This window comes from Typopeltis vanoorti, chromosome 10 (genome assembly GCF_054136105.1).
Source record: "Typopeltis vanoorti isolate ZY-2024b chromosome 10, IOZ_Tvanoo_1.0, whole genome shotgun sequence".
NCBI classification, from domain to species: Eukaryota; Metazoa; Arthropoda; class Arachnida; order Uropygi; family Thelyphonidae; genus Typopeltis; species Typopeltis vanoorti.
In genome coordinates, this window is record NC_143558.1 from 48,773,147 (window position 1) to 48,790,470 (window position 17,324).

Consider the following 17,324-nt stretch of genomic DNA (forward strand, 5'->3'; position numbering starts at 1 on the left):
TCTCCTAGATGAGTCTTTGACTCCATGGGATCTGAGGGTATTAATAATAATAAGATTGCACATTGTAACCCGTAGTTTTCAGTCTGTATATAGAGAATGCAATGAAATTAATAAAAGAAGGAATGAATGGGTTAACTGTGTATTAGGTGGAGTGAACTCATTCATTCTTTCTTTTATTAACTTCATGAAATTTCAAATTCATGAAGATACATATGATATGCTTTGCTGATGATATAGCTGTATTTGCTGAGAATACACAGGATTTAAAACAGATATTGTATAAGATGTTTTATCTAATTATGGACTTAAAATAAATGCAACAAAAACCAAAGTAATGGTGAAAGAGGTAAAGAAACAAAATGAGATAGACAAAATAATGATTAAAAGTAAGAATATCGAACAAGTAAAATTGTTCATATATCTTGGAGGAACTATTCAAGAAGATCTGACTATGGCAGAAGTAGTATTAAAAAAAAAAAAGAAATCATTTATTATAAGTAAAGATATATGGAAAATATTTATAAAAACAATTGTTTGGAGCATATTCTTAGGTGGTTATGAGACTTGAACTATAACCACAGAAGACTGGAAGAGAATTGAAGCATTTGAAATGTACTATTAGAGAGTATTACTAGGAATAATTACTGTGAATTGAAGAAGATAATCATAGAATGAAAGATGAAATTCCTGTGACACATGTGGAGAAATAACAAAATAAATTATAAACATATTAGAAGGGATGATACAGGGAAAGAACAGGATCCAGAAAAGTCGCCCCCAGCATCCCCCCCCCCTGTAGATAATGAGTAAGCTACAAAAATGTAAATAATACACCTAATTTTTTAATAATTCTAATTTATTTTGTTTTAATAGAATAAATGCACATTATTATTGTTTAAAACTCGAAGTTCTATGCAATGCCTCCAAGGTAATCAATTACATTACGATTTTGAAAATCTTGGACTATTGGTTTGATTCTAGCAGAAATTGCAGCATACTTCTTGTTTCTTTGATTGCCTGAATTACTGGCAATTAGTTGTGTAATTTCGAAATTGTGCAGCCCTTATTGTTTCTTTAAAGAATCAATGAATCGGTAAATATTTGGGAATAAAGTAGCACAAGTTTCCTGAAATCCCCTGTGCCACCCCTCCACACCGTTGATGGTACATTGCTGATCATTCAGTGTTCGTGTGTAAACATTCCACAAGTCAATGGCAAAAATGGGTAATTGCCAGCCTCTCTGTTGTCTTCCTCCAATATATGTATCTTCAAAGTAGTTTGCAATCACCATAGCTTCAATAGGGAAGTCATCAGCTTCAACTAAATCTTCAAATGCTTGAATAACGTTAGCAGGAGGAATAAATGCCAATGCCTGAATCATTCGAATCCAACGAGCAAATTCATGGTCTTGTTCGTATCGGGCTTTTAAACCTTCATTCTGTACCTTTCGCCAAACGCTTTGGGAAAGATGAAAAAAACAACCGTTATTTACAATACTAGAAAATTCTTGTTGGAAGGCTTGCATGGCACTTTGTTCGAAATCTATCATAAGTCGCTGGGGTTGAGACCCGGTTGTAGATTTTTAACTACTTGAAGCAACTCGACGTATGTGGCACGAGTTTTGTTTGGCAGAAGCGTGTAGACCACTGGAATAACTGCATTGAATTGAACCACATGAATTGTATAAAGCTGCTGAAATGTGTGGGTACTGTGATAAAGGTTGCATCAGAAAACCACTCCTGGCTACGTGCTAATAACTGAAGATTGTTACTAGTGGAAAAAATACACATGCGACCCGGGAGCAGTTCGTCCTGAGAATCGTACATCAAAAACTGTTGTACATTGCCATCGATAATAATTTCTTGATAATTTGGTGGAATTACTAGGTCATGGAGATTGCTCGGTAAAGCAGGAGTACCATTGTTGCATTGAACATGACGAATGGTTCGTTTAGGTGAATCCTTTCTAGGAAGTAATGCTGCAACATTGGCATGAGCCTCTGCAATTACTGATGCAACAATTTGTTGTGGCCGTTCGTTCGTGGTTGTTGCATGTTGCCGTATTTGACCAATTAATTGCAATGCTTCTGACCTTACAGCTTGAGCTGCATGGTTATGTTTAGTTACGACTTTCACAACTGGGCCTTCCAAACCCTCTGTCCAAACGCCCTTTGCAGGTGGAACGTTTTTCACAAACCCAGATTCCATGTTCATCTACAGTTCTCTTTGAAAACATGTAAATGTGGTTATCATCATCTACCAATTTTCTTTTGCCTCTTGTTGACGGAACATTTTTTGCCATTGTATACACAGGATTAATCAATCAAGATGCAAAAATAATATGTAGATATTGCACTGTCTGCGACGCTCATCTTGTTCACGCGATGCACCGCCGATAACGAGGCATCGAAAACAACAAATGCACGCTGTCCACTGTCTCCCCCTTCCCCCCCATGTTCGTCACTAACCATGTGACTATCGCTCTCGTGGTCGAGTATGTATTCTTTCCATTCTGAAAGGATTACCAGTTCCAGTTAATACTTTCACGATGGAAAGAGAACCCTGAAGACATACAAAAGGGGAGAAATTAGTTTAAAAGCTACGTGATAATTTGTACACGAATGTAATTTTAAAAATTTGTTCGGAAAAGTTAGAGTTATCTGAAGTTCGGTTTGAGTAATCGAGAGAGTTTAACATTGAATCTTCACTAAAGGGGCTGGGACTTCATTAAAAATTCAAGTTTTAAAGAACTATTTTGTTCTTTAAAATAGTTTTTAAAGAACAAAAATAGTTTTGCTGCATAAAGGATGCTCCAAGACACAAATTGCAGATTATAGTCAAATCCTTATCTCGAGAGTGGTAGTTAAGATTATTGGAGGGAGTCGGTAAAAGACAGAATTCAGGAGTGGGTGGATAGAAATGCTACTTTAAAGGAGTAACATTGTTTTTGTGATAATTTGCTTTCTTTTTATAATAGAATGACAATTGAGTTGGATGAAGGGAATGGCTACTCAGTGATACTGCTGGATTTTGAATAGGTATTTGACAAGATTCCACATTGGACTCTGCATAAATTGGAGCAAATAGGAATGGATATGAAGCTAGTTACTTGGATAAGAACATAGAGTTGACTGACAGATATCAGAGTGGCATGTGCAGGGCATCAGAGTTCTTGAGAAAATAGGTTACTGCAGGCTAAGTACTTGGTTCTCTGCTGTTTATTTTATACATCAATGATATAAGAATTTTTTTTTAAATGATTATTCCATTCATGAGCTGGTAACTTGTTGCACATCAGTACCATGGGTGGATGAGAAGCAACTTCTTCAGATTTTAGTTTGAAGAGCTGTGGATTGTATTCTGTGGAAAAACGATAAAATGGGAGACTGTTCCCAAGGGTGGCAGTAGAGGGGAATAAACAAGGAGAAGTTTGTTCTGTGGGTTTGGAGCTGAGCTGTGAAATGGTGTTGAGTAGTTATTAAAGGGTCTCAATCATTTGAACAGAGAATAGGTATTATTGATGCTGCTTCAGATGAACATCAGCCTTGCTAATATTTATAGAAGATGCAAGCAGTTGAAACTTGAAAGAAAAATCCTAATTTTTTCAATGGCAAGGAAGCAATATTCTTATGTCAAGAGAGAGATTTGATGATAGTAATCCCAAAAAGAGAGCAAGAGAGAGAAAGATCTTATTTTATTTAGCGATTTGAGTGTTATGAAGAGTAAATCTGCAAGAAAATAGTTTTTTTTTTTTTTTATGGGAGATAAGGCAGTGTTTTGTTAGCATTGAAGCTGGCGAGATAGTCTGGATAACCCCATTGAAGAATGGTTTTGATATTAGCAAATAGGCTAGTAGAGATTGGAGGTTTGTCAAAGAGTGTAGGGTATAGTACACCCACAGATACAAGACCCTTCGAAACTTCTGCGCATGTCAAAAGAAGGAGAATTCATTCCAATAATAGGGTAATCAATCCGTATTGCGGGATGAGTGTTTATTATTACACGTTGGAAAATTAACTTCTCTTTTATGATCATTGTAGATTTTAAAGTGGTAACTATTTTGCTTGTATAAAAGTTGGAAAATTTTACTTATAAAACACGTGATTTCGCGTGTTGGTGACCAATTTGTACATCACCTTATTTCTTTCTCCCCTTCAACATGAATCGACCCTTCTTGGCAGTCTGCCAATGACAGCTCTCACTTATGTGGTTGGACTATATTGTCATGTGTATTGGGTAGAGATTGCTGTTCTGGAAATTTGTCAAATGAGGAGGAGGAGTGTAGTGTACTGTCATTAGCAAACCTGTATTGGGTTTTTAGTCAGTTGGAGTAGGTCACTGATATACAGAAGGAATAGAATGGTGAGAGAATAGTGCTGTGGAATCTCACTATTAGTTGAGAGGATAAGCATCCCTCTACCATCAGGCATAGTATATGGCCAGTCAGAAAGTTGACAATCCAGTTGCAGAATGAAGTTGCATGGGATAGTCCAAATGATGGCAGCTTGCTTAATAAACCTTTGTGTCAAACTGTTGAAATCATGGGAAATATTAAGAATAACCATTCAACTGACACTCGCCAAATTTTTCAAATGATATTTGTCCAGAGATGAGTGACTGAGGTAATCAGATCTCTTTTTAATCAACAGTGGTAGAATCCATGCTGGCAATCATTTATTAGTTTAGCGCTTTCAAGGTAGTGTAGGAGTTGAATGTTGTGGGCAGTAGTTTGATGGCAAGGATTTGTCATCCTTCATGAGGATAGTTTTATGTGAGCTAATTTCCATGATGTGTAATATGAAGGTGTCAGAAAAAGGGGGGGGAGAGCACAGAATGGGGGGGGGTTAACTCTGGAGCACACACACACACACCTTCGGCACTATTGGAGAAATGCCTTCAAGGCCAGGAGACATCTTTTGTATTTAATTTGAATTCAGTTTGTCTTATTTCTTTAGTTGGGGAAAATTGCTATGAACAATTTTGTCTTTTGAATGTATTCTCTGATTGATTTCTGTTTTGTGGGAAGAAAAAATTTAAGTTTCTTTGAGAAAAACCCTTTGCTACCTGTTAATTTGCTTTTGATTGAAAAAAAACCAAAGCAAAGATTTTTTTTTTTTGTTAAATCAGAATTTTTCCATTCAAATGATACTTCTTATTTTTATGCATTACTACACAGATGCTGTATGTATTTGTTTTGTTGTACAGTATTTGTTAAAAAAAAAAAAAAAGAAGAAGAAAAAAAACAGCAAATTGGTTACTGTTTTTTTTTTTAAAACTAGCTTTTTAATAAATTAATTTTTTTAGGTCAAATGCTGATCAACTGGCTATGCACTTCATTCTCTGAAGACAATTATCTTCATACATTGTTAAGTAAGCAAGATTTTAAAATTATAGCTTCTCAGTTCTGCACAAATCTTATATCAGCTGGTGTGTTAAAGCAAATTGAAGATGAAAATGCCCCCTTAGAGAACTTGTTTAGGGTAAGTTTCAAACTTTTTAAAATAAAATTGGCTATTGTAATATTATAAGAATAATACCATCCATCAGTCTTGAAAATATATTTTATAGAATCTATAGGATATTTTATTTTTATCCTATAAGTTTTTACTAGCACATACTGCTAATATAATGTATAACATAAAACTGCATCTAAACTATAGCCAAAATTGCAATAGAAATGTTTTATGATTTGCATTTTATATTACACAAATGCTAGGAGTATAAGAAAAAAAAGGGGTAGAGTTTGTTACCTAGTTTAATAAGTTGGGACCTCAGATTGTAGGCATTAGTGAGATCTGCCTATCAGAATGAGACATACTAATTGGTATCGGGTGTAAAGGGGGACAGTATTTTTAGGAAGCATAGGCAGGAGAGGAGGGGACTTGCTGCTAATGATATTGGATGACTTGAATCCAGTCCCTCTTGTCATCTGATTGTAATACTAGTAACTGTTTTTCATATGGCAGTGAGTTTGAAATCTAGTATGAGGTGGAATCTAACAAGATCAAATACATAGTGTGTGTTGTTACAGACCTGGTGGATCAGTTGCTAGTGACAAAGAAATTCATCACCAAATAAAGAGGATGGGCACGAAAAGAGTAATCATAGTGGGGGATTTTAATTATCCAAAAGATTGAATGGATAGCAGTAAAATCTCATGAGGAGATTTTATTGAGCTGCAAGACATTCCTTAAAAAGTCTGGTTGGTGACAGTGATCATGCAATACTCACTTGGGAAGAGACTAAGTTTATGAATGTTCCATTCAGAAAAGGTTGCATGCTGAATTACAAAGCAGGAAATTATGACCAACTGAGGAGTATACTGGGTTTAATGCAATGGTATTGGTTGCTGAATGGGAAGAATATTGACAGTGCATGGGAAGCATTTAAAAAAAAAACTTAAATGATGCAATATCAGAATGTGTCCTGAGAGTTTGAAGAATAAAATAGGGTAGGATCAAATGGATGTGTAATCTTATCAGGCAAGAGATTCATAAGAAAAGGATGATGTGGAAGGAATACTGTGTGCATAAGGATGATGTCAGTTATGAAAATTATAAGCAGCAGGCCAGAAGAATCGCAACTGTTCTATGGAAAGGTAAATCCGAGTATGAAAAGAAACTGGCTCTGTAAGCTAAAGACAACCCCCAAAGAATTCTATCATTATGTTACAAGTAAAAAAAAGAATGAATATGAAAGAATAACTCTACTGAATGCAGATGGTGTGAAGGCAACAGATGCACAAGAGGTTGTTCATCTAATGTGTGCCCATTTTGCTAAAAGCTATCAACCTGGTGTATGCAACATTGAGCTGATTGTTACCTCTTCACTGGATGAAGAAGAAGTATTAGAGCTGTTGCACAAACTGAATAAGATTTCTGCAATAGGGACTGATGGGATATCAGCACAGATGCTAGGAGCGTTCAGCTGAACTAGCTATTCCTTTAATAGGCTATATAATTTGAGTATCAGAACAGGGAAGAGACTGCAGGAGTGGAAAGAATGTATGGTAATCCCATTGCACAAGGGTGGTGCAAAGATCGATGTATTCAACTGTTTACCCCATCAGTATCCCAGAAGTGGTGGTGAAGATTTTGGAAAAGTTGGTTAGGTCTGGCATTCAGAAATGGGTTGACAGAGAATCTCTACTTTGCAATGAACAGCATGGGTTTATAAAGGGAAGATCATGTTTTAGCAACTTGCTCATGTTCTGTAATAATGTTACCATTGAGTTGAACAAGGGGGGGGGGCAATGGATACACCATGATACTTTTGGGTTTTGCTAAGGCTTTTGACAGAATACAGCATGTAAGACTATTGCATAAATTGGAGAATATGGGATTGGATTATAAACAATTGGAATGGATAAGAGGATGGCTGACTGACAGATATCAAAAAGTGGTATGCAGAGAATGTGAGTCTGCAAAATTTACGGTAACCAGTGGTGTAACACATGGATCAGTTTTTGTTCTAGTTATTGAAATTGTACATTAATGATGCTGGAAAGGATTTGACAGGTGACATACAGCTATTTGCTGATGATGGAAAGGTAGGTAAGGTAATCAGGAATTTGAATAGGGCAGCCTATTCAAATCATTCTGCAATACTTGCAGAATGATTTGAATTGTGGGCATGGGAAAATGGATGTCATTTCAGTGTTAATAAATGTAAAGTCATTCTCTTTGGCATGATTATATATCCAATGTCATATTATATTGGTGGAAGTCATTTTGCCTCTTTACAAGGGCTTGATAAGACCTCACTTGGACTATTGCACACAGGTCTGTTCTCCTGGTTTCAGTTGTGATTCTGATACAGTGGTGAGAGTGCAAAGAGTGTGTTAAAAATTTGTGTTAAAGAGTGTGATATCAGGATTGTGGAATACTGATTATGAAGACAGTTTGAGAATTTGTATACTGCAGCACAAGAAAACGGGGTGATATGATTGAGAATTACAAACTTCTGAAAGGGTTGTATAGAATTTCAGTACTTGGAATTTTTCATTTTTATTGGGGTGGTGGGGGAAGGACTTGGAGCCATCCATGGAAGTTCAGAATGAATGCTGTCAAGAAGGGGGGATTAGGGCTAGTTTTTCTCTCTTAGAGTCGGGGCCGGTCCGAGAGTATCTCATGCCCCTAGGCAAAGAAAATTTAGGCACCCCCTATACATTGTCTCTCTATATATATTTTGTCATACTCACACACAAGTACACCTATACATGTGGATATTTATAAAAATAATATCATTATGAACATTAAAAAAAATTTGTTAATCAAAACCAATACATTTGTATACATATATGATTACTCCTAATATCTGTATAGCAAGAAAATTATTACATCTTAAATAAGTCTTAGCGCCCCTAGGCGATTGCCTAGGTTCACCTAATGATAAAACCGGCCCTGCATAGAGTAGTGAGTGATTGGAACGGATTGCCGTTGGATGTTGTGTATGCATGCAGTGTGAATAAATTCAAGAACAAGTAAGACAGCTGGTGCATGTAGAATGTGGCCTTCCTCAATGAGTCCCTGACTCTCTGGAGGTCTCTTAGTAGTAGTAATATAATAATATTTGAATCTTTCTAATAAGAGAGATACTGTATATTCAAATAATATGTATAAGAAATATATACCAGAAATAAAACTTCTTCAAATGACTACTATCTTTGTTGTTGCATATTGATTGTGAAAACTCCATAAACCAGAATTGCCACTCTGATTCCTGTTAGGCCTAATATTCAGTTACCGAATCCTTCAGTGAGTGTGAGAGAGCACAGTTAAAATTTCCTCCTACATAAATTTTTTTCTAGTATTTCTATTAAATTAGAAATTATCAAAGATAATCTGTTTGTCAATTATGCAAATTTGGGAAGAACTGTGAGGAGCAGAGCATATATTGCAACCTTGCAGTAGGATCTCAATAGACCTGTGAGTGGGCCAGTGAAATATCAGTTTAGTGTTGCAGAATGTAAGATCTTAAATTGGTAAACAAGGTTGGGATGCAGAGAACATAGTGAATAAAGAAGTTCTGAAGGAGGTAGAAGAGATAAGAGATCTGGGAATAATGATGGATGGACTTGAAATTTAGAGGTCACATTGCTAAAATTGTAAGAACATAAAAATGAATTTTGTCAATGAAAAGGAGGACCTAGACATGCAAAAGCAAAGAGGTTTTGGTTCCTTTGAATAAAGACTTGATCAGGCTGCATGTGAACTACTGTGCATAGATTTGGTTACGTGGTTTTCAAGGGAATGCGATTACATTTATATGTCTCAATCATATTCCCCACCTCTTCTTCTATTCACAAGGCTCTGCAAGTTGCATTCCTTCAATCTATCTTCATATCTCACACTTCACAGACCTGACACCAACTTAGGTTACAGAGAATGTTCACTAAGTTGGTGTCAGGTCTGTGAAGTGTGAGATATGAAGATAGATTGAAGGAATGAAATTTGCAGAGCCTTGTGAATAGAAGAAGAGGGTGGGGGGGGGGATATGATTGAGACATATAAGTTGGTGAGGAATTGTTACCAGATTAATGTGGAAGAGATTTTTCATGGAGTAGAGGGTGTCATGGGCAGACCAAGAGGTATTTTTAGTTTAAGGAGGATAGGAGCAAGGGTGAGGAGAAAGTTCTTCACATGAAGAGTGGTTGGTGAGAGGAATGAGGTTCCCTGAAAGTGTGGTGAGCGAATAGAATTAAGGCATGGTTTGATGATATTTTTACATTAGAATTGCCCTCCTCCTGTGATGTCTTTTGACTCCATGGATGTCAAATGTTATTAACATTCTTGAAGATAAAATAACATCACTGTGATAGTGTCTGTTTTCTAGCAAACTAATTGTTTCTCAACTGAACGTGTAGCTGTTTATCCTAATTGTTGGAATTATTTAGTCTTGTCTTGTGATTCACTCAGTTTACTCATGTGGCAAAACAGCCTACAAACAAAGGCACTTCTGTTTTCCTCTACCCTACACTAGTCAACTTCTTGAAGCACTTTGAGCAGGCCATTGTTAACTCTACTTCACTCAAATTTAAAATATGACATTATTCTGCTGTTGATAATCCCATTTTCACTTTTGTCCATGTTGCAAACAATCTGATCACTGAGTGTGAAATATGGGTATAAGAACTCTGCACAGATCTTGGAATTGAGACTAAAGCTAGAAATCTTCTTCTTCAAGGGACTTCAGTTTTTTTGTACAGAACTTATCAAAATGAATTTATATCATATTTATTTCACTTGCATATTGAAGTAATATTTCTGGACATGCAGCTCATTGAAATGTAGAAGTATATGAACCAAATTAGTGGATGCCATTTATTACCTCATCTAAAAGAATTATAAAAAATGTTTTGTGTAGAAATGGCAATATTTTGCTTTGCAGTTTATCATTCTCTACATGCAAGAGAATGATAAACATGTTTCAAAAGTTTTGAAACATGAATAGTTAATGTCTAGAGATTTGATAACCTTTTGATATGGCACAGTATGACTTTTGCTATCCTTGCACCATTAAAACCATAAATCATCATCATCAAATCTTTCATGCTACTATTCTTTTGATCATCACTTGTTCTCTCTCTCAGTCCTATGTTTACAACTCCATCAGGGAGCATTTCAGTGGCATTCTAACATCGTGGAAAAAGTTACTACCTAGACTGGTTGGTTTTTATTCTTTAAAAAAATTTATTTATAGTGTCCAAGGATTCCAAAAACTAAGTGATCTAAAATGAATATTCTCTGATACTATATAGATCTGGCTCTCTAGGAAGTCACTGCCCGGCTTGTATGCTGTGCTGAACACCAGCATTGCATAGCTACAAGCAAGATCAAATACTATGACAAATCCATATACCAAAGCTAGCAATATACAGGAGTCAGCAACTGGCTGGCAGAAATGGCATCTTGCATAAGTTTCCTCCAAATAATCCCTTCAAAGCAATAGAAGCTAGAACTGGAGATGCTGAAAGCGAAATCCAGAAGCATGGCATGCATACCTTTTGGACATGTATTTTATGTTTATGGGAAGCACATAGACTGGTTTTGATTTTATTGAGAATCGTCATAACCTGCCTCCATTTCTTTTTAAAAAAAAAAAAGAAACTTGCGGTGTGTCAAGGCCCAATTTCCACCCTTAATTAGATTCACACACTTCATTACAGTTTTCATAACATCCTCTATCTCCAGAATTTTACCACACAGAGCCTCCTGATGTATAATGCAGGGCAATTGATTCCAGCTTTCCTTAGTAAGCCAACTAAGCCTGTTTGAGTACTACGCATTGTTTTGACTCCATCTGTCACAATAACTGTGAGATTGTTGATGTCACCAGTACCATTTACAACCTTCATAACTGCATCATAAATGTCTTGACCTTTGGCTGTGTTATGCAATGACTCTAATGCTAGTAGCTCTTCATTAATAACAGTCCTTGGAAACAGTTCGAATGAAAATTAGAAATTGAGCTGTATCTGTTATGTCAGTTGATTCATCCAGAGCCAATGAGAAGTAAGCTGAATCTGTAATAACACTTTTTAATTTATTTAATATGTGAGAACCTATTTCCTCCACTCTTTTTGTTACAGTTTGTTTTGATAGTGGGACGCTTTCAAACTCGCTGGCAATTTTATCTTCCCCAAATGCACGTGCCATTTTCACAGAACAGTGTTTTACAAATTCACCATCAGATAATAATTTCTTTGCTTTTGCTATCTCTGCACTACAACAAATGACGCTAAGAGTGAGTTTTTTGTATTGATGTTGGTTTAGTAAAAATAGATTTCTGAGCATTAATCTTTCTCTTCAAATTACGTACAATTTTAATACGTACTTGTCCAACGTATTCTTGGTATTTAGTGGCATGGTGCTGTATGTAGTGACGTTTGAGGTTATATTCCTTGTGCACAGACAATACTTGCGAACACACAAGGCACTATGGTTTGTTGTTGTTATTGTTTATAAACAAAAATTCACTTCCCCATTTCTCCTGAAATGATCTGTTTTCTTAACATATCTTACTCATAGTACACAAAGGCTGAAGTAACTGACCAGGGGACACAAACTGCAACAATAACACTGTTAACTGTGAAACTGAGTCTCTGAAACTGACTTTCAATGGTGCATTACCCTGGAGTGCATAGAAATTCACAACTACTACAACTCGCAGAGAGAAGCAGTAGATTTTATAAATTGAGTAATCTTTTTAAAGCAATTTTGATTCTGTGTTGAGAATATGAATTGTTTCCATCATCAGAAATAATGAATATAACTAGTATATCAATCAGAAAATCTGTGGTCGAAACTAATAGTTAAATTGATAATACATATAATTTAATATAATTTTTATCCTGCCGTGGGCTGCACAAAATCATGTTACAGGCCGCATGCAACCCGCAGGCCTCCTGTTGGCTACCTATGATCTATAATATTAATTCTGTATAGCTGAGCAGAAAGATTATGGTTGAAAATATAGTGGCTTTAGAAGAAGAAGTAAAGTAGCCTGATTTTCCAGACTTATTGTTTTGATGCTTTTCTGTTTATGAACTGTGCTAATATTGGACAGGTGGAAGAGAGAATTCCAGGTATGATAAGTTCTCTTTTAGGAGTTAGTCTAAAAGGAATTGCATCAAGATTCTGTCTTCCAAAATGTTTTAATTTTGTTTTGTCAGTATTGGCAGTTAGTCCACTGACATTCCTGTTTTTTTCTGGAAAAAAACAAACTCGGAGCCTGTAACATATCTGCATATGCTAATACAGCAATCTACTATTTATCTGATCTTTCAATTATCATATTAGTGAGTTATGATAATTAAATGGTCAGATAATTGAAATATAATTACATGGTCTACTAGAAGTCAGTTAACATATCCTGTCCTGTCAGGTGTCTTCTCCCTCCAGGAGATTGACTACCATGTGTCTCCACCATATCCTATTCTGCGCCTCTCTACTGCATTCCTCATATGAGAGATAGGTCCAGTCTTCTATAGTTTTCATCCACTCCAGTCTTTGTCTTTCTCCTTCCCTCAACAGTTCCTTCGAGAAGTGTCCTTTGTAGGCAGTTATGTCTCAGAATATGTCCAAAATATCTGACTTTTCTCTTTTTAATTTCTTTCATCACGCTCCTGTTGATGCCTGCTATACCTAGTACCTCTTCATTTGTCTTTTTTTTCTTTCCATGATATTCTCATAATTCTTCGCAGCATCCAGATTTCAAGGGCCTCCAGTTTTTTCACACATTCAGATTGGAGAGTGTTCATGTCTCTACTCCATATAATAATGTAGACCATATGTAGCATTTGGAGATTCTTAGTCTTGTTTTCAGATTTAATTCTCTAGATGTTAGTAGATTTTTCATACTGTTGAAAGTTGACCTTGCTATTTCAATCCTTTTTCTAATTTCATTTTCTGTCCTGCCATTCTCTCCATTCTCTGTGATCAAGTGTCCAAGGTATATGTATTTTTGCACCTGTTCTAATTTATTTCCTTTTATATCGATGCATATTTTTGGTATTTTCTTTTCTCTTGAAATTATCATGATTTTTGTCTTTTTAAAGTTGAAACTGAGGTCATACTGTTCGCTATACTTGAGGGTTTCATCTATAAGCGTTTTGAGGTCATATTTGTTTTCAGCTAGAAGAACCGTGTCATCTGCATATCTTAGGTTATTAATATTTCTGCCCCCTGCAGTGATTCCTTTGAGGTTACTAATTTTATTAAATATTTCTTCTGTGTATAGGTTAAAGAGAATCGGAGAAAAGACACAGCCTTGTCTCGCACCTTTCTGAACTGGGAATTCTTCTGAGGTCTCTCTATTTATTCTCAAAGATGCAGTCTGTTCCCAGGCAATTATTAGGTCATTGGTTTCACAGAATTGAATTGATCTTTCACCTTTTTCATTTCTGATTCCAAGCCCTTGGTTTCCCATGCAAAATGAGATTTTTTCTGAGCCTGCTTTTGCATTTAGGTCGCCCATCAGTATAATAACATCGTCTGACTTAGCACTGGAGATTGCTGTTTGGATGTTTTCATAAAATTGTTCCAACTCTTCATCTGGGTGATCTTGGGTTGGTGCATATGCTTGGATAATATACAGGTTGAATGGTTGTGCAGTTATTTTGGCTGTTATGATTCTGTCATTTATTATTATTATTATTAAACAAGACCTCGTGGAGTCAAGGACTCATCTAGGAGGTCCTTTTATCTCACACACATATCATCATACCGTGTCTTAAACACATTCAAACTCCTTGCAGACACTGCACTCTCAGGCAAGGCATTCCAATCACTCACAACTCTGCACGAAAAAAACCTGCCTCTCACTCCCCTACTCACACCCTCTTTATAGTTTCCAGGGATGACCTCTGGTTCTCCCCTGATCTCCCACTATTCTCTGTAGAACTTCTCCACCATTGATCCTGTAACAACCCCTTACCAACTTGTAGGTCTCTATCATATCTCCCCTCTTCCTTCTCTCCACTAGACTCTGCAAATTACATCTTTTCAATCTTTCCTCATACTCGACATTCCAGAGGTCAGAAACTACCTTAGTCAGTCGCCTTTGGACCCTTTCCAACATCTCTTCATCCTTCTGAAAACCAGGTGACCAAATCTGGGCACAATAGTTCATGTGTGGCCTAATCAAAGCCTTATACAATGGAACAAGAATCTTCCTACTTCTTCACGTCAGTGTCCTCCACATCATTCCCAGAAGTCTTTGTGTTTTCTTCACAATTTTGGCGATGTGTTCCCTAAATTTTAGATCCTTATCCACTATCACCCACAGATCTCTTATTTCCTCTACTTCCAACAATATATTCTCACTAAGCATAAATTCTGCATCCCATCTTTGTTTTCCAAATTTTAAAACCTTACATTTTGCAACATTGAACTCACATCCCCATTTGCTTGCCCAATCACTGAATTTATTCAAGTCTTCTTGCAAGGCCACAACATCTTTACTACTCTTTATGGTTCATCCCAACTTTGCATCATCTGCAAACAACTGAATATCTCCATCCAAATCTTTGCCAATATCATTAATATACGAGTTAAATAGTAATGGCCCTAAAACAGACCCCTGAGGCACTCTACTAGTGACTTTCCTTTTCCTGGATATTGCACCCCCATACACAACTTGTTGATACCTATCAGATAGCCAGTCTCCAATCCAATGCACTAATCTAATATCCAACCCCATCTGCTCTAGTTTGACTGTCAACTTATCATGAGGTACTCTATCAAAAGCTTTTGCGAAATCCAAGTATATTACTGTGTATCCTTCTCCTCTGTCCAAGGAAACAGTCACTTTATTGTAATAAGTAATTAGATTACTAAAACATGACCTCCCTTTAGCAAATCCATGCTGTCCATCAAAGATTATACCATTGTTGTCAACCCAACTCTGGATCCTAGTTCTCACAAGCTTCTCCAACAACTTAACCACAACACCTGACACACAGATAGGCCTATAGTTTGATGCTTGAGTTCGATCACCTCCTTTATGAAGTGGCACAGTCTTGCCCTCCTTCCACTCTTTAGGAACTTGACCCAGTGCAAGACTCATATTAAAAAAATATGTCAAGGCAGGTGTCAACTCTCTGGCACATTCCTTCAGAATACGCGGTGATATATTATCAAGTCCCACAGCCTTATTTACATCTAGTTTACTCAACTCTCCAAACACCTCTTGCTCACTTACAGTCAGTCTCTCCTCCCCATCATCAACTGCTCTTAATCTCTCCATGAAGTCACATTCACATGATTGAAAGATCTTATGGGCTAATATCCCTGTAGAGATTCTGCAATTCTATTATTTAGGACAAGTGCTACTCCATTAAGGTGTAAGTCACTGCCAGAGTAGATTATAGTGTGACTTTTTCTTCTTATTATACCTGTATCTGTCCACCTCACTTCACTGATACCTGCAATATCAGCCTTCATCACTTCTAATTCCTGGAGTAGGTTATTTAATTTGTCTGCCTCGTAGAGTGTTCTGACGTTCCATGTTACTATTTTCAAGAGATTGCTCCTGGTTTTCAGATAAGTTAATCAATTAACATATAGAAGTCTGTTAATTCAAAAGTCGCTTTGAGGTTAGGATAATGGTAGCTTACATTCACATTACATCAATGCCTTAGCATCCCAATAATGCAAAGCGTATATCCTTTCAGATGTGTATATTGCTATGCATTATGGGAAGAGTTATTGCCCAGACAGGTTTCAGCTTTTGAGCTGTCATCAGTGGGAGCTGATGACAGCTCAAAATCATCACTGGCATTAATTTATTGCATTAATGGTAATGTCAACAGCCTCTTGGTCATGAAAATACTTCATGCACAAACTTTAATCCTTTACCTAAGCATAAGCAAATAAACAAGAATATAATTTTTTGGAAAGTATACTTTATTTTGTACTAAGTGAAAAATTTCTTTCTCATTTAAATTTTGTTTTCTTTCTAATCTCATCATCATCTAAATGTTTTGTTGGATGGAACATATACATTTATAAACATGATTACACACTTGTAGTGTTTTTTCAGTTTATTGCCAAGTTTTACTCTTTTTCATCCCTTTGAATATTACAAAAATAAGCTAACCTAACCTAACCTAACTTCACTCCTGCTCTATTTATACCTTGCAGAAGTGTGGCTTAGCATGGCATAAGTTTCTGTATAGCTTCTAATTTAAATGGGCTGTGGAATTGTACATTATTGGGGCAATGTGAATGGTGGATAATATGATCAATTCAATTGTATCCCTTCTTGTAAATTTCTTTCCAGCTTTTTTTTGCAGTTGCTTGCTGTTCAATTTAATGGCTGTCGTTCTTGGAAGTTGGTTATTATTAATTATTATTTTTTCATGTCAATGGTATTCATACTGAGAGAACTCTGCAGTACTTGCTTTATTTTTTAATTTGAATTCATATCTCTTTCCCTTTATCAGTATGAAAGTGTTCCTCATAGTCATAAACTCATCTGAGTCTGAGGACTCCACAGACTTGATCAGAACTTCAGTCTACACTTTTATCACTTTCAGATTTCATTCATTTTTTTTAACCTTGTCTTTAATTTCTTCTGTCAGTCTTCAATTTATCTTTCCTTTTTAATTTGTCAGAATTCCAAGTTCTCTTGGATGCCTTACTTATTTTTCTATTCTGTCTTCTCTAATTTCTCCTTCTAGAAGAGTTTCTTTTGTTTGTATTGGTCTCTTATTTGTTCAGTTGTTACACTGATTTTGTTACTGTTAGTTGTAACTGGCAATGGTATTTCTGTGGTTGGAAAGGAAAGTGGCTCCTACTGTTCTGAAACTTTTGGGCTAATTTC

The 17,324-nt window shown here is 36.2% G+C and overlaps 1 protein-coding gene across 1 annotated transcript in view; it reads left to right on the top strand.

Moving 5' to 3' along the window:
- The window catches only part of LOC150102406 (uncharacterized), a 357,402-nt gene that overhangs the window by 35,373 nt on the left and 304,705 nt on the right, over positions 1–17,324 (top strand). Inside the window, exon 2 of the mRNA XM_090399570.1 lies at positions 5,304–5,479. Coding sequence (XP_090255696.1) covers positions 5,304–5,479 — 176 coding nt within the window. The remainder of the gene's footprint in view (positions 1–5,303; positions 5,480–17,324) is intronic.